This window comes from Fundulus heteroclitus, unplaced genomic scaffold, assembly GCF_011125445.2.
Source record: "Fundulus heteroclitus isolate FHET01 unplaced genomic scaffold, MU-UCD_Fhet_4.1 scaffold_53, whole genome shotgun sequence".
Taxonomy (NCBI): Eukaryota; Metazoa; Chordata; class Actinopteri; order Cyprinodontiformes; family Fundulidae; genus Fundulus; species Fundulus heteroclitus.
Window position 1 is genome coordinate 972,551 of NW_023396956.1, and position 21,133 is coordinate 993,683.

The window sequence follows — 21,133 nt, forward strand, 5'->3', positions numbered from 1 at the left end:
CTCCCGTCCCGGTAGAACCTTGGTTCTGTTGCTTTGTTCCCCGGCGGGGAGGAGGTCCGTTTCAGGCCTTAACCCAGATGTCGGGTCAGAATCGCTGCGGGTTCTGCTGCTCCGTGCAGAACCTTCCCCTCACTCTGATAAATCCTGGTTCTGATGGACATTTGGGTCGAGCTGAAACGTTTCCACACAGAACAGGACATGTTCCAGATGCCTGGTGTCTCTGCGGTTCTGGAGGGTTCTGCTGGGTTCTGCTGGGTTACCCTGATCTCTGCTGATGTCAGAATAGTCATTTATTAGAACAATGGCCGGACCAGAGTTGTTGGGTCGTACCAGAACCAACCGTGTGCTGAAGGAACCGGACCGCAGAGGTTCTGCTCCCTTAAGGTTTCATAGCTGATTCTGTGTCTGCAGAACCGTCTCTGCCGGGTGTTTTGGATCAGTACCCTGCTGAACGACCCGGTTCCCCTTTACTGCCACCAGGTTCTAATCACCTGATTAGAACCTGGTGGCAGGTTCTCCAGCAGCAGAACCAGGCCCGCGGTACCACACGTCCTCAGGTTCTGCTCCACATCCTCACCCTGAGTCTCAGCCGACCCGCCGGGAGGCCGGTGCTGAAAGCTCCATCTGGTTCTGATCCGTTTAGATCCAGTCTGATGGTTCTGATGGAACTCTGTGAGCCCAGGAGAACCTTTGGTTCTGGTTCCAGGCGGTTTTAGCTCTTCAGTTATTCCTCTGGTTCTGGATGTGGGTCAGTTTGGGTCGTGTTTTCTTGTCTTTCCTGTTTTGAAGAACGGGCCTCTGTGTCGCGTCGTATTCCTTCCCCCAGCGAACAGGAAGCTGCGCACGTAACTAAAGGTTCCCCCACATTTTGTCCCCTCAGAACGTAAAAGAAAAACGTTCCTACTTTTATTTATTTACTGAAATGCTACCGGTAACCGTGGCGATTATCTTTAAAAAACATTTTAGGCGGGGGTGTGGGGAAGTTCCAGTAAGTTCTGGATCTCTGGGATCAAATGGACCGGGTTCTGCTGTTAGGTCCCTGGCTGCTGGTTCTGACGGGTCGGCATGTCGGCGCTGATGACTCGGCTGGTTCTGCTGCAGCTTTAAAAATAGACGTTCCTGAAGGACCAGCTGCTGCTGGACCCACATTTAGGCCTGGGGGGGGGCAACAGGTGGTCCAAACTGCTTCTGAAGGCGCGCTGGTGCCGGTCCAGCAGAACACAGACCAGCGGTCCCACCTGTCTGTGGAGGACGTCTCTGGTTCTGGTTCTGGTTCTGTTGGCCAGACGCTCCCTCTCTGAGTCATCTCACCTTCTTCCTGTCAGAACCGATTTCTGAGCCTCACTTTTAAATTCTGGTTCTGGCCCGGTCGCTCAAATCAGGCCCTGGACCCGGAGCCGACCCGGTCCAGGCCGTAGCAGAACCGGGTTGACTTCAACCCTCCTAGCTGCGTCGGACCTTCCACAGATTGACGGAACCGCCCACCAGGCCCGTAATCAGCTGTCTGGACCGGAGCCCTAACGACCCGGTCCAACTCCTGAGCAGAACCACCGGTGGATTCTGTAGCACAATAATCTGTTACTGCAGAAATCCTGAGTCTGGAGAAAATGTGTTCTGTTTGATTTAAAGGCAGCTTTAGGGAACCGGACCTGATCCGATCAGCTGTAGGATGGTCGGATCAGGCCCGGTTCTGATTCTGATTCCTAGACGTCATGTTTCCTCCATCTGGATCAGAACCAGTTTTTAGAGATGTTTTTGGCCTTTATTGGACAGGAACCGGGCCCAGGAAGCGGGTCGGGTCGGCTGAGGTCAGACAGCAAAGGCTGCAGAGAGGAAGTCCTGCAGGGCGACGTCTGACTGATGGTTCTGGTACCGGGCTGAACCGGGCTCTGCTCTGATTGGACCGGGTCTTTATCCCTGCTTGTGTAGCTGAAGTTTTCAGGTGTTCTGTGTGGTTCTGCTCTGCCTGCGGGTTCTGTTCTGTGTGGTTCTGAGAGGCTCTGTGAGGACAGATTAGTCGGACCCCCCCCTGCAGGCTCAGACGGGTTAATCTTTAATGATCTGGGCCACAGCGGTTCTGCTGCTAATCATTAACCAGTCCAGTGTAAACTTCTCTCAGAACCGGCCATGGTTCTCCTGGTACCGCCTGTTTGTTGTTCTGACCCGTCTGCAGAGTTCTGGCTGCGGCTCCTTAAAAGGAAGCAGCCTCCGTTTCCTCTGGCTGCAGATGGCTATCGCTATCGCTAACTACTTCCTGTTTGTCCAGCCTGTAGGGCGGGGGGGGCGGGGCTTCCTGGGGCCGAGCATCAAAAATGACCAAACAGATGGTTCTGCTGCTGGTTCTGAACTGCAGGCTTTAAGGGTTCTAATGGCAGAACCGGGTCTGCAGCTGCAGCGCCCCCTGGAGGCAGAACGTCAGAGGGAGGGAACCTGGAGCAGAACCGCTCTGGTTCTGCCTGCTCGAGCTCGTTGTTGGCTCTCAGCATGGTCCAGAACCGGTTATGTGGGTCCATACCTTCATCGTGCAGAACCACACCCAGCGCTGCTGTCTCTGGTATGAACCGGACTCCTGGGAGGCGCTGCAGGAGCGGACTGAACGGTTCTGGACCTTCTTCCCACCGGGAAGCAAAGATATGATCAGGTTCTGATGTGGTCCGTCCTGGGACTCCAGAACCTCTGTGAGCCGGGCTGCAGCACAGGAAGACAGCATGGAGAAATGATTTGGGTCGGGGTTCTGCACCGGTTCTGTCCGTCAGCCAGGGTTCACGAGGCCTCCAGACGGCCGCGGGTCAGAACCACCCACCAGGGTCCGGTGGTACCGCCTGGTTCTGCCTGGGTTTACGGGCCGTGACTGTTGTGACCGATGGTCGCTCTGATGAGTCTCCAGATCCATCACGTCCCAGAGATGTTCTGCTGGACTAAGGTTCTGGTCTGAGACGGGTCCACTGCGGTCATGAAGGGATGGCGGGTCCAGGTGGACCGCGGCGTCGCTTGGTTGGTACTGTTCTGGTCTTAGCTGACAGGAGTGGTTCCTGGTGCTGCTCCAAGGTTCCACATGTTAGTCAGACTCTTTGTTTGGACCCATAAGTCGGTTCTGATTCTGTCCAAACTGTCTTTTTTATTTATCCTAACCTGTGAAGATCTGGGCTTGTCATAAATACAGTCCGTCTATAAATGTATGCTATTAAAATCAAACATTCTAGAATAAAAATAAGCGACTTAAAGCAGATAAGTATTAATAAACAGTTAAATATCAGAGGGTGATGGAGGGAGGGCAGAAGAAAAATGATTTTAGTTCCTGTTGTTTTCCATCCAGCCATCAATCAGCGAAACAAGCGAAGGTTAACTCTGGTTCTGCTCGCTCTGATGGCAGCCTGACCCGGTTTGGTTCTGAAATCACTCGTTTCTGTTCTCCGTCTTTGTGTAAGATGTCAGCACCCGTCTATTTCTGTTGGCCCGCATGGGAACCCGGGTCACAGGGGCAATCGAACCGCGCTGGCATTTGGACTCGATGGTTCTGGCGCCGGGACATCCCCAGAGAGTGTCAGCAGATACAATGCGTGGTTCTGACAAAGGCCAGAGCAATAAATCCAGATAAACCCTCTGATGATGTGTGCATTGTTTTTCACATCGACTCTCCAGGCTAAAGCAAACCTGAGCTGACAGCTGAGGGGATTATTAGACGTATACTCAGAAAATCAGCATTAAACTCCTTTAGCCATGATCCCAACCTGACTAAAGTCTCACTTTATTGGTGAACTGGCTCATTTTCTCTCCGGAGGCTGAAACGGTGCTAAATGAGAACAGTTCTGACTGAACCCGGTTCAATGTAGGTTAGTATAAATAGCTGTAAAGGAGTCTGGAGGCTTCCGGCCTAGTTAGGCGCATCTTTCTGCTGGAAGCAGGTAAATCATGCTGGCATGTGGCAACGTGGATGATCCAGTCTGACAACATGCTGCAGTCCAACAGCTCCTCTGGTTGATGAGAAATATCCACCCATAGCCTCAGAAACCATTTGGGTCGGTGCGTGGTGCAGACTGCTGGCCCCTGGCATCAATCTCTTTCTCCATTTCCTGACTGAATGCTGGGAATGGAGGCCATTAGCTCAGTAAATAATCCACTTACAAACTAAATGTTCTACCTTTCTGTTTAAGAATTGCTATTGTTGATACTCTTAATTGTTGTTCCTACAATTTACTCTAAATGTTGCTTTTAAAACTTAATGTCTGAACAAATTTCCCCAGAGTTTGGATCAAACTAAAGAGGATTCTTTGGTTGAGGTGACTTCACTTTGTTGGACCACTGATGCTCTCTTCATCTCCAACTACCTCTGGACACCAGACCTCCAACCATTCAGAATAGAATAGATAGCCTTTATCGTCACGTCCACAGCCCAAACCGCTGACCCTACTCTGTTCACTGAAGACGAGGGTTGTTAAGACAGTTTCATTTATTTATTTTTTAAACTATATTAATATTCCAATGTCATAAATGAGCCTGTTTGGACACGGTCGACTTGGATCCCAGTAATTGTTGGACAAGAAGTCTCTGTAAAGGAGTTTGGACCAAACTGGATTCTGTATGATTGGATATGAATAGGACCTGTTTTTCTGGTGAAAAGCCTCGCGTTGACATAAAGTGGTGAAATAAGATAAGATAAGCTTTATTGATCTCACATTGGAGAAATTCACATGTCACATCGGCTCAGTAATCAGTAGTCATAGGAAAGAGGAGTCAAGTAGGACGAGGTGCATAATATATAATGCAATCTCTTCTGTTTCTGCTTTTATCGATAAATATCCAAAGTTTAATAAGGAAGGAAAAAAATAACATTCAAATCATAAATTCACATTACCTTTTATTCTTGTGTGGCTATTATTATTATTATCCCAGTAACTAGTTAACTAGCTTGATGAGCTATAGAGCTAGCCAGCGCTAGCTAGCTGGGGAAACCTTGGCCTTTTTAATTTAAAGTTTCAAGTGCAACCACAGAAATAAAAATGTGAAAGGGAAGGTTATTAGACAAAATCCTGTAAAGGAGTCATAATACCAACATACATATATTTCAACCAAATACTTTTTTAAATTTGCTTTCCCAGCTATGTTGCTGGCTAGCTAGCTGGCTAGCTTAATAGTTAGCCACATGGGCTACAGGCTGGCTATTTCTGGTATTTATTAGGTAGTACCATGGTGATATTATGCATCTCATACTTTTGGTACAAACATTTATTTCCGTTTTGTATTTTAATTGATATATTTTTATTTTATGTCACGTTTTGACCTAATTTGAGCCTTTAATATTTACCAGCATGCAAACACAGAAACATCCCCTTAAAAGTAGCTAAACATCCTGAGAACCACTTGCCAGTGTTTAAGTTTTCACATTTTATTACTCATGATCAGAAGATTTCTCATGAAACACTTCAGATAGCTGCTTCTCAGTTCAAGTTCTGCTTTGAGAAAGGCTGTTGCCTAATTTTCTCATCACCGTTTTTTAAATAAGAGGAACTAAAAACATGAGTCAATAAACCAAATGTGTAAATTTCCTTTCTGTGCTGCTAGTTAGTTGTTGCTGTTGAGTTTTTAATTGGAAATACCCTGATGGTCACTTTCCCACATTTAAAGGGGTAAACTAAGCTGCTTTTAACCAGGGTGTACAGTCAGATTTTACAGGTTATTGAATCATGTTTCCAGGTTGGCTGCAGGGAAATTTAAACGATGCACATTTCCAACTAACAGCCTGTAGTCAGATATTAACAGGCTGCTCCACCTTTACCTGACTAACAGGTTCCAAAAGATTGCCCAAAGACTTAAAGTGACTGATCTGTATGATAAAGTCTTGCTCTGTAGCTGTAATGCTCACTTTTTTACTTAATTAACCTGCCAGACCTGATGGCATTCAGCCAGACTTCAGTCTAATTGGATTTTTTTTACATGTTGCTGCAGGTTGTGGTCTGAGTGATCTTTATATTCCCCAGTTTGTTGGTTAGGAGTGACAGAAAAGTAAAAGCTGATGATGACGGCGTGTTTGCTGCCTGTTTCTGCTGCTCATTGTGTTGCATTGTTCTCAACCGCTCCAACAGGCCACTTAAGAAAATATTTGCAGAACATTTAGCTACTCCCCATTCTAACAGCTGCAATCTGTCTCAAGCTTCTATTTTTACTCATGCGTGTCGTTTGACAGAGGTCGTCGGTCAGCCTTTATCTCAGACAGCAGTGAAAGCTCTTAAACTCGGACGGCTTCTTAAAGGCAGCCGGTAATTACCAGCCAGACGTCCGCAGGGCAAAAACCGCTTCGTTGCCACTGCTTTTCTGTTACTGTGCAAAATAAGACGGATCCTCTGCTAGCTTTGGTCAAAATAACAGGCAGGTGGTAGAAATATAAAAGGCATGTAGAGTGGGAGGGAAGACTTTATGACTTCACAGGAAATATCCTGACTAGTTTTATTTATTCTGTCTTATCAGGTTGACTCAGGAATGAATAGTTCTCTTTAAACGATGATGTTCAGGATAAAAGCACGATGTTGGGGTTGATTTCTGCTCTAACAACCTAAATCTGCTAACGGACTGACCTGCAGCTGGATGCGTCAGTCTGCAGAGCGCAGGCCGTTGCTGCAGAGCTGCTGCGCTGAGGTGTGGCTGGTTGCACTTATGGCCAAACTGGGAGGTAGCGTTGCATAATGCTGCAAACCCAAGCTTCACAAGGCAGCTGAAATCTATATTTATGACCCATCAGCATCACCTTTATAAGATAATTTGGACTTAGTTGAGCTGTAATGTGAGGTTTGAGGTGATTATTAGTGAAGACGTGTATGAACCAGCCTGCTGTGCCTCCATAACCTTCACAGCCTCTGAGAACGTGGCAGGCCTGCAGCGCCTTAGGAGCGGCTGCTGTGACGACGGTGATGAGACTCCTGCCCCATCAGAACCAGGATGAGATGTTCTCCTGCTGACGCTTGCTTCAGGTCAACAGCAGAGAAGAACCTGGTGGTGCAGGACCTCCGTAGGAAGCAGCAGCTACCAGGATGTGCTGGAGCTGTTTCTCTCATTCAGAGAAAGGAAATGAGCGTGTCACTCTGCACTCTGGGCTCTGATTGGACAGAAAACAGGAAGTCGTGTAGCGGTGGGGGACAGAAATGCGTACGATTGGGCCTGTGGAGATGAAGCTGGAGCCATCTGTGTCATCATCACATGAGCTTTCTGTGATTAAAACCCTATTTTTATTAACTAATAACCATACAGCATTATTACTATGCTGTAAATTCGTCCTTACTGTACCGTCTTATTTATTGTTTTTACCCGTGTGTGAATCTAGACGCTCACTTGGCTGCTGGGAGGAATCTGAAGGCTAAGAAACGTGCTGCTTAACTGAAACAGTGGCGTTAATTTAATCTGAAATGAAAGTTTCAGATCCGCTGCAGCGCTTCCTGACGTTCTGTAGACGTTCTGTAGAGGTTCTGTAGAGGTTCTGTAGACGTTCTGTAGAGGTTCTGATGTCTGTTGTTCCCCGTTGGGTTGAATCACATGAAGGAGCAACAATGTTTAACGTGTTGAAGCTGCAGGTTTGATCCAGTAGAAATGAAGGATGATTACGGCTGACAGGTTTTCACCTTTTCTCCCAGAAGGTTTCAGTTTAAAGCCAAACCTGCAGCTGCTTCACGCCTCGGTTGCTCCTCAGATGCAGAGAACATAAACCTGCAGAGCTGGACTCGTTGCAGTCTGTGTTGGGCATCCATGGCGTGTCTGATGGCGTGTCTGACGGCGTGTCTGACGGCGTGTCTGATGGCGTGTCTGAGCTAATCGGCTGGCTGACGTCGCTGCAGCGTTGGGCGTTACTGCCACCTACCACACAGTTACAGGAAGGAAACGCTTACACACACTCGCTCTCTGAGACCTCCTTTTAAGGAAAAAAGGCCCGGCTCTTCTGGGTCTGGCTGCTGAGTGGAGCACATCTAAACCCTCTGAGCTAATTAAACGGAGCTACGTTCATGTTTTCTGTTCTGAGTTGTTTTTTATGAAGGCCGAGGCTCTGACTGCTCGTGTTCAGGCTGAGAATGAATGTCCAGGACCTGAGCCCACAGATCTGGGCCCGCTGGTCCCTGCTAAGCTCCTTATGTTCCTGTTTTCTCATCTGTTTTTTATCCCCTTTGTTCTTGTCCCGCTTTAGGCCGAGGCCAGGCTGGCAGCCAAGAGGGCGGCCAGGGCGGAGGCCCGGGAGATCCGCATGAAGGAGCTGGAGCGGCAGCAGAAGGAGGTATCCCAGTCACCGAGCGCCGCCGTGCACCACATTCAGCCTGGGGGGGGGGGCAATAAGGACGCATTAAATTCATATTTGTGGAGAATTTTCTATAAACACGAGAAGCCCAGCGTGTTAAAAAAGTTTATTTAGGAGTGAATACCTGCTAAAGATTACAGCGCTCTGCGTGGCTCAGCATCCGTCTTCCTATTGGTCGATTCAAAAGTTTTCACACCTCTGGATCCTTTTCACAACTTTTATTAGGATTTTGTGACAGAACAACACAAAGTAGCTGAAGTAGAAGGATTTTCTTTCCAAATAAAACATAAGTGTGGTTTGTCGTTTTATTCACCTAATTATCTGAACCATCCCATAATATCTCAGGCTGGTTCTCCTGCTGGAAGGAGAATCTCCACCCGCCTCAGGTCTGCAGCCTCTAACAGCTTCTCCTCCAGGACGGTTCTGGTTCTGGTTCTGCTCCATCTGTGAAGATTCCTGCAGGATTTGCTGTTAAGATGCGAACAGAACCGAACCAGAATGAAGGAAAGGTTCTGGTACCATGACTGTGGACTGGACCATGTGGTTCTGTTGCCTCATTAAAGGTTCAGGTTGCATCAGGCGCTGACACCTTGTGGTCACTTTGGGAACGGCAGCCAATCGGCTTCATTTGGGCCGAGCCACAGAACTTTCTGGTCCGACCCGCGCTCACGGGTCCAGTCCGGTCCCAGGCCCAGCAGAGGTCCTGCTGCATGTAGACGACGTCCGATTGGTCAGGAGGGTTTAGTCCCGCCTCCTTTACCTGTAAATTACAGGTGGAAGCAGCCAGAAAACGTTCAGAGGTGAAATCACATTTCATAACATCAATATAAAACATTTCTATTTAATTTGTTGAATTTAATTTAATTTAATTTAATTAGTCGTGTCCAACCTGTGGCCCGTGGGCCGTTTGCAGCCCTTGCAGTAATTCTGTAGTTATAAATAAAATTAAATAAATAAATTCTGTAGTTTGGCCTCCAGTAAACGGAGCTGATCCTGCAGGAACATTTTTATGACTCTTAGGAGGGAAATCTAATGACAAACTCATGTTCTATTAAATGGAAATAGTTGGTATTACATGGTGCTGGCTTTTTTTTTGCTTTATTGTAAAGTTCTAGCGGGTCGAGCCTCAAACCTCCAGCAACGTTTCACTCAGTAACGGCTTGGGAATCATTCATTAAACTGGCCTAAATATAAGAAGGTTCTGGTTTTAAACTAGAACCTTTATCTGGATCAACAAAAATAGAAAACTATTCAACCCATAAAACTTTATTTTTATCTAGAAAACCATAATTTCTTCTTTTGTATTTAGTTAAATATAGGATCATTTAGGCTGCTCCTGAGCCCGTTGAGCCCATGTTCAGTCAGAAATTAGGGCGCCGTGGTGATGATGTCATCAGAGTGCTGCCGGCCTTCGTGGATGCAGAGAAGACATGAAGGACGTTGTGAAACCTTTAAAGCTGCTGATCTTCACCCTGAGCTGGTTTATGGAGGAGCTGATCTGAACCTTTTGGACCTCATTCCTGGGTTAACTCTCAGGTTCTGCTCCTCTGATCTTCACCGTAGGGGGGAGGCTGTGTTTTTCTGGGCTCACTATTCTTAGCCTGTCGTAATCTCAGACACAGACAGACTTCGGCGTCTCACCTGTCCAACATGGACTCCCTCCGCCGGCCCTGATCCTCGGTTAACGACCCGCTGAGGATTAAGATCCTCCTGATGTTTCTGTCCCACCGCCGGACTTTCTCCTGCTGCAGAAGAACATCTGAGACCAGACCAGATCTTAGTTTCTTTAACATGAGTCTCAGCTCCTGCTCGTTCAAACGGGAAAATATTCAGTGTTAAATTAGAGATGATGAAGGTTTGCCATCTACTGCTGATCTGCTCCGTCTGAGATCCTCCATCATGGTCCAATATCGCTACTCAGAGGACCTCCATCCTGGAAGCTGCTGAGATGTTCTCCTGGAATAATGTTCCTCTCTGCAGGTTGATGGACAGCAGCTGTTGAGGTCATTGCTGTCGCTCGTTGATCAGCAGTTTTGTTTTGTTTTTTATCATTTTGTTGTTTTCTGGACTTGAAATTAGATTTCGATCATTTTAGTAAAGATGATCAGAGAGTTTCCGGCTAATTTCTGATCCGTTTTTAATAAAACTTTGACCTGATAATTGACATGAGACCGACTTTGAACATATTTATCTGGCATTTCTCAGATTATTAATTATATTTATTCATAATAGATGAGATTTCTCCTGTTTCTGGCGTCCTCGCAGCGATCAGAGCGACTAGCGTCCCTAACAGAGACTCTGCGCTCTGAGGCATGTAGATCAGAGCTGAGATAGTTTAGAAATGCTGAGAATCTGCGTGAAGGTAGATCTTTAACTCTGAGCTCTCCAACGTTTCATCACAGAAACTGAAAGCTTTGCTGTGACTCAGCCGGTCTTCCTGTTATCTGCTGGAAATCTCTCAGTCCAGGCCAGCAGGGGGGGGGGGGGGGACACACGCGACACGCTGGAGGAAACGGTTTCCTGTTCAGCAGCTTCTCAGGTTAGAACCTTCCTGGTTCTGAGAGGAACCGGGCCTCGCCGGCCGGTTCTGATGGCTGCACTGTTTATATCTCACCGTCTGTTTAGGGTTTTAATAAGAAATGTCTAATTTATGCTAAATGGCTTGTACTTGTACAGGTTCCTGCTCTATAATAAATAATGTAATATTACATGAAACAAAGTAGAAAAGCTCAGAAATAAACCTTTGGGGGTCAAATATTTTTAGAAAATGTTTCTGGTCTAATCGCAGCATCAGAACTTTCCTCCAAAAGTAAAATGTCCTTTTTCTCAGAGTGCATATTTTAAAGTCTGTCCCTCTGCACCGGCTCCTCTGTTAGGCCCGGCGCCTCGGCGCCTCCTGGATGAGACGGCCGGTCTCTGCAGAGTCTGGACCAGCGCCGGTGGGCCGGTCCTGGATTAGCGGCCTGGCTGAGCGGCGCGGCCCTTAAAGCCTTTAGCCCAGTTTAAAGCAGATTAGCGGCCGTGCTGCGGCTTTATCCTGCAGCGGAGCGCCTGTTGTCGCCGTGCTGGTGACTGCAGGCATGGCTCGCTCAGCTCCCAGCAGCCACCTGGGGTTCTTCCTGCTCTCTGGAGGCGGTAGCAGCGAGCGGCGCCTGCTGGGACTGAAAGCTCTCCGCTCAGACGCCTTCTCGCCTGATGGCGCCTCCCGCTGACCCGTGAGCGATGCCGTGTCTCCTCTGACGGCGGTAGGACGGCCGGGCGTCGGCTGACGGGGCGGGGGCTGAGGGCGGCCCTCACCGGGCGCCCCAGGGCCCCGCTCTCCAAGAAGGGAACCTCGGTGAGTGGCAGAGACCCGGTTAGGTAGGCGGTGTTAACGCTAACGAGGAGTCCAGACACCGGCTGGAGGATAAAGACCCAGACGGAGTTCCTGCTGCTGGTTCTGGTGGTTCTGGCTGGTTCTGGTGGTTCTGGTCCAGAGGGGGACGGGTTGGTAGTTTAAAAACTGGAATGTGGGGAGTTTAGTCCGCAAAAAGGTCTGAAGATGAGGAGACTGTTGTGAGACCAGGAACTCTTATTTTAAAAATGACGCTGGGTTGAATTTTCACACTGATAACATCAGCAAAGTTTCCTCCAACCAGAAACGGACCTTTCAGCTTCCTGGATGTTTTTCACACCAGAAGGAAGGATGGAGACGCTTCTGGGCCGCGGCGCCGTTCACTGAATGGTTTCTGGACAGGAGATCTGGGCTCCTGTACGAGGAGGAGGGAGGTTGTAAATCTGGATTAAAGTTGAGGAATGCAGCGGGGGGTGTTTTCAGAGGCGGTTCTGCAGGCGGGCCAGGTTCTGGGTTTAACTGGCTGGTTAAAGCAGTTTCCAGGGAAGAGTATGATTAGCTTAATCTGCTGATCAGCCATGCTTGGCTGGAGCTCAGCTTTCAGAGAACTGGTTGGATCTCAGTGAGCAGAACCGTTTTCACACAGAACCTTTAGGCTAAAAGTAGCTCAGTGTCGTCGTTTTAGGAAAAATCCCACATTCTAAGATTCTTCTTAGGTTTTTACCTCAATGAGATAAACGTTCTTCACAAAACATCTCAGGCCTTCAGAGCTGCTAAAGTAAAAAACACCAGAAGAAGAGAGGACGACGTTTAGGAGACGCAGAGTCTGAAGCAGGAAGGAGAAGGAAACGGAGAGAGCTGATTGGCTGATCCTGAACAGAGGAGGAAATGAGGACATAAACTTTTTTAACAGTCATACAACTATAATATTTACATAAGTTAAGTTTTATCATCCCCAAAGGGAGAAATTAATTAGTTTCAGCGGCCTGACAGGTTAAAGGCGGCTCTACCCAACGTCCTTTAAATAAGAAAATACTGAATAATCAGGAATAAAAAGTCTAGAAATAGACTATATTAAAGAGGAGAGAAAGTATTTTCTGTATTGCATGATGATGTCTGTAGACCTGACAGGTCGTCTAGAAGTTCGTTGTGACTTCTAGCGCTGCAGCGCCGAGACGCACAGAGAGAAATCTGCTTTGTTCTGCAGCAACGTTTAAAGTTAGCGCTGTGTTCCAGGAACACGTTTACCTTTAAACACTCCTCCTCCTCCCAGAGACGACCGCAACGGTTTTTATTTATCTTTCTTCTCCATTTCATGTCGGTCATTTAACCAAATCTGACGGCTTTCTGCCAGCTAAACACTGACAGGTGAGCGCGCATTAATATCAAACAGGTGAGGCAGTAAACTGAAAATCAGCAAATCGTCTTCCTCGTCCATAATAGTCCAACATTGCAGCCTTCATCTGAGTCCATCATCCTGCAGAGAGGAAGATGATTCCCAGGAGAACATCTCAGCCAGATGATGGCATCAGGACCTCCTCTGTAGACCAACATGATCCAGCGTCAGATCTGAGTCCATCTGGCCGACAGCTGGAGCTCGGTCCAAACCGGTCCAAACCGGTCCAAACCGGGCCGTCAACAGAACCGTGATCCCAGATCTACAGCAGAATGAGCTAAAAGGAGGACATGGCTGTCACGGCCTAGTCAAAGCCCAGCCCTCACCCTAACAGACGTTCTGTGGCTGGACGACATGGACAGAAAAGAATATCTCTGTATTTTTAGGCTGAATGCCTAAATAAATACGATATTCATCTCAATATATTTTTCATAAAGTGTAAAAATTCGTCTCTGAATCAAAGTTTTACCCTAAGGTTCATTTTTAACAAGCAGCTGTAGATAAATATGAGAAACGGCAGAAAAATGACCTGGAAGACGTAAAAGTGTCATTCTAAAGCAGAATAGACCATCTGGACATAAACTATAGATTCTCTTTTATCTCTTTTATCTCTTTTATCTTTTTTTAATCTGGGTTTATTTCCAGCCCATTTCCTCTAAAAAATGTGGATTTAGTTCCCGTTACGGTTTCAGGTTCTGCTTCCTGGTTCTGCTCTACCCAGCAGCTCCTCACTCTCTAGCTCTGGTTCTGTCAGTTGGACCCGGACCGTAGAGGTTCTGGTGGGGAACGTCTGGTGGTCCGGCCTCAGAGGTTCTGCCGGGTTCCAGACGTTCCTGCTGCTGTTCCGCCATGTTCTCTGCTCATTACTGTCTTCCTGTCTTCCTCTCTCCTTCCTGTTGCTGCGCTGCAGATCTTTCAGGTCCAGAAGGTAGGCCCGGTTCTGCTGTTCTTACCCCCGGTTCTGCTGTTCTTACCCCCGGTTCTGTGATGATGTGACTGTGGCAGCTCGCTGACCTTTGACCTCGTCTCCTGCAGAAATATTACGGCCTGAACACCAGACTAGACGAGCGGGCGGACAGTAAATGGGGGGACATTGAGCAGTGGATGGTACCGTCTGAGTGTGCTGGTGCCGGTCGGCCATGTTTGAAGGCCTGATAATCCTCGTTAATCTGGAAAATATGGGATTATAACCAATCAAAGCCTGAGCATCGATGCTAATCCACTTATCTGAGCAGCAGCAGGTCCGTTTGGACCAGAACCGGCCCGGCCGCCTGTGCTGGACCTGCTGCAGCGTGTCAGCATGCCACTCACCACGTGTGAAGTTCTACTAACAGGAACGCCGGGTTCCGATAACTGGGTTCTAGCCTTTAAATGGGGGGGGGGGGTCTGACCCGGTCCGGTCCGGTTGGTCCCAGTCGGTGGGTGGGCAGCTGTGGGTGAACGGGGTGTGAATAGTTTTCTGTGCATGCTGTGGCGTGAACTCACCGATGGTTCCCAGAGTCGTGTCAGCGGTTCTCCTCCAGAACCGCAGTCAGACGTGGGTTCTATCCGTCCCCAATTAACCCGACGTTGCAGATTTGACTGACCTGAGGTCTGACATCTCTCCTCCTCTTCCTCGCTCTTCATCCCTCCTCCTCCTCCTCCTCCTCCTCTTGTCCCGGCTCCAGGAGGACAGTGAGAAGTTCTCCCGTTCTTCCCGGATCCACCCGGTTTGTATCCGTTTCCTCTGTTCTCCATCCTTACGCCCGCCGCTGCTGTTCCCTCCAAGAACGTTTGTTCTGTTTGGTTGCTGCCGGTCTAGAGGGCCGATGAACCAGGGTTCTACGACGAACCAGGGTTCTACGATGAACCAGGGTTCTACGATGAACCAGGGTTCTACGATGAACCAGGGTTCTGCGGTGAACCAGGGTTCTGCGGTGAACCAGGGTTCTGCGGTGAACCAGGGTTCTGCGGTGAACCAGGGTTCTGAGATGAACCAGGGTTCTGAGATATACCAGGGTTCTACGATGAACCAGGGTTCTGCGGTGAACCAGGGTTCTGCGGTGAACCAGGGTTCTACAGTGAACCAGGGTTCTGAGATGAACCGTCTGTGGTCCTGAGCAGAACCCTAACCAGCGGTTTCTCTCTCCTCAGCTGTCAGACGACGATGAGCGGATGTCGGTGGGAAGCCGCAGCAGCGTCAGGGTCAGTATCACACTTTGCATGCAGCCCTCTGAGTTCTGCCCTGGTTCTGCGCTGGTTCTGCGCTGGTTCTGCGCTGGTTCTGATCCCAGAGCCAGACGGACCTCCTCTCTGCTTTGCTCCTCTTCATCAAACGGTGTTTGTCTCCTCCAGTCGGACCGGGACTCTGTGGGGGCGTATGGTGGAGGGGTGAGCCCCCTGGTGGTCAGTGTGAGTAATGCAGCACGTTTGGGTCGATTGAACTAATCGCATGGAGCCTGACTCTGACTGCCGGGTCCAGCAGACGTTTACCTGAAGCCTTCAGGTTACACCTGGACGCGGGGAACACGGGGAACATTAGACGCTGTAAACGGTCAGACGTTGCTCAGCAGAACCCAGGGTTGGGTCACATGGTGTCAGCAGAGACAGACGTGAACCTTCAGGGAGAACCTCTGCTGGAGCTCCGTCTCTGTCGCTCCTCTGAGCCGCACAGCGCTGATCAGTGCAGCTGGAACCCTGAAGCATTCTGGGAAAACGTGCTGCTGGTTCTGTAACATAAAATCTTTGTTTCGGCCGTTTTCTGCCCATTTATGGATTTATCATAACTGGAGGTTGAATCAAAGTCCCGTCATCCTCATGAAACCACGGCCTGGTCTGAGGAAGGCTAACCGGAGTTAAACCATCCGGCCACCAGGGGGCGGTGGCGCTGCCGTCATGGCTGGTGCTGTCAGACTCCTGATGGGCTGTGATTGGGCGGGGGGGTAGAAGTCTCACTCATCTCACTGTGCAGCATGAAGGTGTTTGCTGTTTGCTGCTGTCCAGGAAACTAAACCAGAGAGTGATGCATGGCTGTGGTTCTGTCAGCCTGTAGAAACTCACTAAAACCCGTTTAGTCACTCTAACAGAGAGCGGCCCGTGTTCTGGTGCCGCCTGGTTCTGGTCTGCAGCGCCGTTAGCATGCTAGCAGGAGCTAAACACGGCGGCATGCTGCATGTGTGGACGTGGCGTGATGCTGAGACGGCGTCTGTTCCTCACTCTGCTCTCCCTCCCTCAGGGATCCTCTCTGCACAAGAAGCCCAAGAAGAAGAAGAAACATAAACACAAAGACAGAGACGTATGTGAGGGGCGAGGGACGCCAGGCCCAGCCGGCCCCAGTCATACGCGCTCGTCTCATTCATGCCTTTGTTGTTCACAGAGAAACGGCTGCGATGACGATCACAGCGTGTTCTCCAGCCGGGTCAGTAGCTGCATGACCGCTAACACCCAGAACCGCCCTGCAGAACCGCCCTGCAGAACCGCCCTGCAGAACCGCCCTGCAGAGCCGCCCTGCAGAACCGCCCTGCAGAACCGCCCTGCAGAACCGCCCTGCAGCCACTGGCTGGAGCAGAGGCAGACTGAGGAGGTGGAGCTCCTAGAACCTCCAGCAGCTCCTAGAACCTCCTTTAGTAACCCTCAGTAGTGGTTCTGTCCCACTCACGGTCCGCTGAATGACCAACAAGCCGTGCTTCACGCCCGGGCTGAGGTCTTTGTGCTGATCTGCTGTGTCTGGGTTCCTCCATCACGGTTCCTCCATCATGGTTCCTCCATCATGGTTCCTCCATCATGGTTTTGTCCCTCATGGTTCTGTCCCTCATGGTTCTGTCCCTCATGGTTCTGTCCAGCTTGGTTCCTCCATCCAGAACTCTGGTCCTTCCTCCAGCTGCAGCTCTGCTGACTTCAGTCCTGCTGCCATCTTGGTTCTTTCTCCTTCAGCCCAGTCGGCCATCACTGTGGTTCTGCTGCAAACAGCAAAGCTGCGGGTAAGAACGATGGTCTTAGGTCTAGATCAGGAGAACCGTTCTGGGCCCTGAGGTGCTGCTAGAGAACGCCTGCAGAGAAAAGAGTCGAGCAGAGACACGATCACATGGTCATCAGCAAACGGTTTGATGCGTCTGCTCCAGCTCTGCCCCTCGTTACTGAAGCAAAGCGGAGAAACTGAAAGTTTACAGGAATCATTTCAACTTTCAGAAGCATTTAACAAGAAATCGGCTGCTGCTCAGGATTTATTCACTTTTAATTTAGATTTTAGGGTCAAAACTACTAAAGTCTACAAATCCCACTCTCTCCTTACAATAATCTCCTAATTTAATCCGTTCTAACTGTTGATGACACCATTGCTGATATTATTCAGGGTCTGGCAACCCAGCTATGGTGTATTAATACAGGGCAGGAGGTTCTGCTGAGCACCATGGTGATTCTGGCCCGGTCCAGATGGACGGGTGGAGCCCACAGCATTACAGGACGTTAAGCCTCGAAGGAACCGGAGCTGAAACTATAATCTGGGTCAAAGATGTTTTTGGATCATGATGGTCAGAACCTTCTGATGTTCGCATGGACACACTTTCATGTGTCTACGGTGTTTTACGTTTGAGATCCAAAAGGTTAAAGAGACTCTTTGGGGCAGGAGGAGAATTCTCCTGAGAGTGGGCGTGTCTCTCTGCACTCTGGGCTCTGATTGGACAGAATACAGGAAGTCCTCCAGACGTGGGAGACAGGCTGGCTGCAGGGAGAGAAACACCAACGACTGGATGGAGAAACTGTTTAAATCCTAAAGGTTCTTAATATTCCATCGGGTCAGAACCATACTTAACTACTAACTCTGTGTCTGGAGAACTGTTTGGTACCATGACTCATGGCCCACTGTTCCCAGGCCAGCTGCATGTTTTCATTTTTGGACTTTTCCATCAAACCCGAAGCCCTGATGGAGCAAAAGATGGAGGTGTGAACCTGCCGCTGTGTTTCTGCCTCAGAGCTCCAGACTGAGCGATGAGAGTCGGATGTCCCGCCTGGACCTGCAGCCGGTGGGTGGTTCTGCTCGGTTCTGTGTGGTTCTGCATCGTTCTGTGTGGTTCTGCACGGTTCTGCACCGTTCTGCGTGGTTCTGTGTGGTTCTGCACGGCCTCCATGTTTTTGGAGGTGTGGTACAGAGAGCTGAAGGCTCCTGGAGCCTCTAACCGGTCTAACGAGCACGCAGGTTGCTGCTGACGCACGCCTCATGAAAGGGATTGTGGGAAATGCTGGCCGGCTTGGTTCTGGCGTCAGAACCGTGTGTTTGGGTTGTGGTTCAGAACCACAGGGCGGTTCTGAAGAGACTCCTGCAGAACCTCCTGTCTCCTCCCTCCAGGCGTCTCACGTCTCCTCGGACCTGTACGGTCTCAGCGGACCCGTCTCCTCCAGAACCCCCGGCCCGTCCTTCAACGGTTACCAGGTCTGTATTCAGACGGCCGGTTCTGCCCGGTACCAGTACCGGTACCGGCCCGGCTCCTGGATGTAACTGTCTGACATGTCTGACACGCAGAGCTCGTTGTATGAAGACGGTCTGAGTCTGTGCAGCGGGTCGCGCCGAGTCTCCGGTTCCGGCTCACATGTAAGAAAAGGTCCAATCTGCCGGCGCCTGGCAGAACCAAGCAGATGTTCTGATGTTCTGATGTCCAGAACCATGTCCTGTCTTCTCCCTGCAGCCCCCAGAGTACAGTAGTTACCGCGGCTCCAGAGCGTCCAGCCGGGCCAGCTCGGCCCGCACCAGCCCAGTGGTGAGAGCTACCGGTGGTACCGGTACTGGTACCGTTTGAGTACCGGTACCGTTTGAGTTCCTGCATGGGTTGGTCTGCTGTGTGCATGTTGGCTTAGAACCCGACAAATAAAGTTTAGCTGTAAAAACGTCAGAAACGACGGTTGAGAGTGAAGAAATAAAAATACAGGTTCTGTAATTTCTGATTGTCGACCCGGTTGGGTCCAAAGGTCCGTTTGTAGGAGGTTCAGATGTTCTGTTCTGATGGACCTCCTGACAGGAACCACAGCTGGACAGCCAGAAGGTTCTGCAGCCAGAACCTTCATCCAGCAGCTGATGGAACCAGCTGAGGTTCTGGATGCTGTTGGTGGTAATTAGCTTTCTTTAGAAGGACTCTGGACCTCTGGAGACTCCAGAACCAGAATCATCGTGTTCTAGTGCTGCTTCAGAACCGGGTCCGGGTCTCTGGTGAGTAGAGAAGGATGAGGCGGTGCTTGGTGGTCTCCAGAACTCCAGAGACTCGGACCTCAGCTGATGAAGCTGTTAACCTGGTCAGCGTTGAGATGGTTGTTCTTCTGGAGCTGGTCCAGAAGTCCCACTGGGAGGAGAACCGGGCCAGACCCAGAACTCTCTGCAGGGACCATACAGGTCTCCCTTATGGCCCCCGGGTTTCTGGGGAAGCAGGTCCGGGTTCTCCTCGGATCTCTGCATCTGAACTCCTGAAGTCCTGGAACATTCTAACACTTTGTTTGCTGTGTGATGCATGAACACGCTGTGAAACCCAGGAACCCGGTTCTGTTTCAGGTTCTGTCTGAGCAGAACCCCCCCCAGTTAGAGTTCTCCACCGTGAGAACTTCTACTTTGAGTCCAGATCAACGCGGTCCGTCCAGGTAGCAGACCCCCTCAGCTGCACCTGAGTGTGTGGCTCCCAGCATGCACCTTGTTTGCTCTGAGGAAGGAGCCTGGCAGCAGGTTGGTCCCTGACTTGTTGTGTCGCCCCCTGCTGGCCGCTGCAGGAGAACTGCGGCTCTGTGGCCAGCCTCCTGAGGAGCGCCGTCAGCAGCAGTGTCCTCTCCACCAGCCTGGACGACGTCTCCATCCCGGACTTCCCCCCCGTGAGTTCCTGTGAGCCGAGTCTGGCGTGCCGTGTGGACTTCCTGCTGTGGCGTGGTGGAGGATAGAGCTTCTTCTTCTGTGGTTTTTCTGTGACTAACCTGGCTGTGAGGTTCTGGTCGGTCCGCTGCTGAGATGTCGCTGCCGTCTTCTTCTTCGTCCTCTGCTTGTCCTGACTCTGGGTCCTTTGTCTCCGCAGGTGGAGGACAGAGACTACAACGAAAAGGTGAGGAACCTGACGTTCTAACCTGATAGTTCTGCTCCGTTGTTCCCTTTCAGGCGTCCAGAACCGCCCAGAACAACAGCTGATCCGTCTGTAGAGAGAGATGAACATCAGGACGACCAGCTGCTGCCGGGTCGGTCCAGAGCCGTGGAAACAAAGTTCTGAGCCAATCACACCTTGAGACATGAGACCCAAACATCTCCCATGATGCCATGGGAGATGTTTGGGTCTCCAGGAAGCTCAGCAGAAGGCGGCGCCAGTGACCCGTGTCCTAATGACCCGTTAGTGACCCGATTGACCCGGTTGGTGTGACGGTTCTGGGTCTATAAACCTGCTGCTTCCAGCCGGGTTCTGAGGCTTTTGGATCAGAGGTCCTCCAGAGGTCCAGATGGTCCAGCTGCTGGTCGTTTTGACCAATCAGCCTTCAGTTTGGGTCGTTTCTATTAAGGTTCTGATCAGAACCAGCAGCACCGACCCAGTTAGATCTACTATTAAACACTACAACCTGTAAAAAGGTTAATGGGGGCGATGCTCTGTTCACCGAGCCAGAGAAGTTCTGACCAGCTCATCCCCAGAACATCCCAGAACCATGAGAACCTGTGGCACAACGTGAGGTTCCCAGATGTTCTCCATCCAGCTTCAGTCTGGAGACGTTCAGAGCTGGTGGAACCAAACCCCAGAAGACCTGCAGCCACAGGAGGTTCTGTAGGTGTTCTGGTGGGATCTCAGGACGTTCTTCATGGTGGTCATGCAGCACCCTGAGAGCGACCAGTGAAGGACGTTCCTCCTTTATTCTGCTCCGTTTCTTTGGGTCAGAACCAAAGACCAAACCTCTGAAGACCACCAAAGAACCAGGAGAACTGTTGAAGGAGACACTGTAGATCTGACTGCTAGAAGGAAGAACATGAAGTTCTGAAGGCCAGCAGCTCTGACCCGACCCGTTCTCTTTCCAGGGACCTCGCGCCGCTTCGGCCCTCACAGCAGGAACCCTCACCTCCCTGGGTGGAACGTCCTCCAGGAGAGGAAGCGGAGACACGGCCTTGACCGTGGACGCCGAGAGCTCCATACGAGAAATCAAGGTA

The 21,133-nt window shown here is 50.0% G+C and overlaps 1 protein-coding gene across 31 annotated transcripts in view; it reads left to right on the plus strand.

The window, feature by feature from the left end:
- The window catches only part of lrrfip1a (leucine rich repeat (in FLII) interacting protein 1a), a 46,784-nt gene that overhangs the window by 1,920 nt on the left and 23,731 nt on the right, over positions 1-21,133 (plus strand). For 13 of the 31 annotated variants that reach the window (XM_036132684.1, XM_036132678.1, XM_036132669.1 and 10 more), the window contains exons 2-16: positions 8,168-8,254; positions 13,916-13,933; positions 14,041-14,112; positions 14,673-14,714; positions 15,139-15,189; positions 15,340-15,396; positions 16,220-16,279; positions 16,361-16,402; positions 17,955-18,005; positions 18,329-18,412; positions 18,503-18,571; positions 18,666-18,737; positions 19,732-19,830; positions 20,028-20,054; positions 21,005-21,130. In XM_036132684.1, the coding sequence (XP_035988577.1) occupies positions 8,168-8,254; positions 13,916-13,933; positions 14,041-14,112; positions 14,673-14,714; positions 15,139-15,189; positions 15,340-15,396; positions 16,220-16,279; positions 16,361-16,402; positions 17,955-18,005; positions 18,329-18,412; positions 18,503-18,571; positions 18,666-18,737; positions 19,732-19,830; positions 20,028-20,054; positions 21,005-21,130 (957 nt within the window). Of the gene's footprint in view, positions 1-8,167; positions 8,255-10,817; positions 11,613-13,915; positions 13,934-14,040; positions 14,113-14,672; positions 14,715-15,138; positions 15,190-15,339; positions 15,397-16,219; positions 16,280-16,360; positions 16,403-17,954; positions 18,006-18,328; positions 18,413-18,502; positions 18,572-18,665; positions 18,738-19,731; positions 19,831-20,027; positions 20,055-21,004; positions 21,131-21,133 lie in introns of those variants that run through there. The other 18 variants (XM_036132671.1, XM_036132697.1, XM_036132695.1 and 15 more) reach the window with 16 other exon arrangements.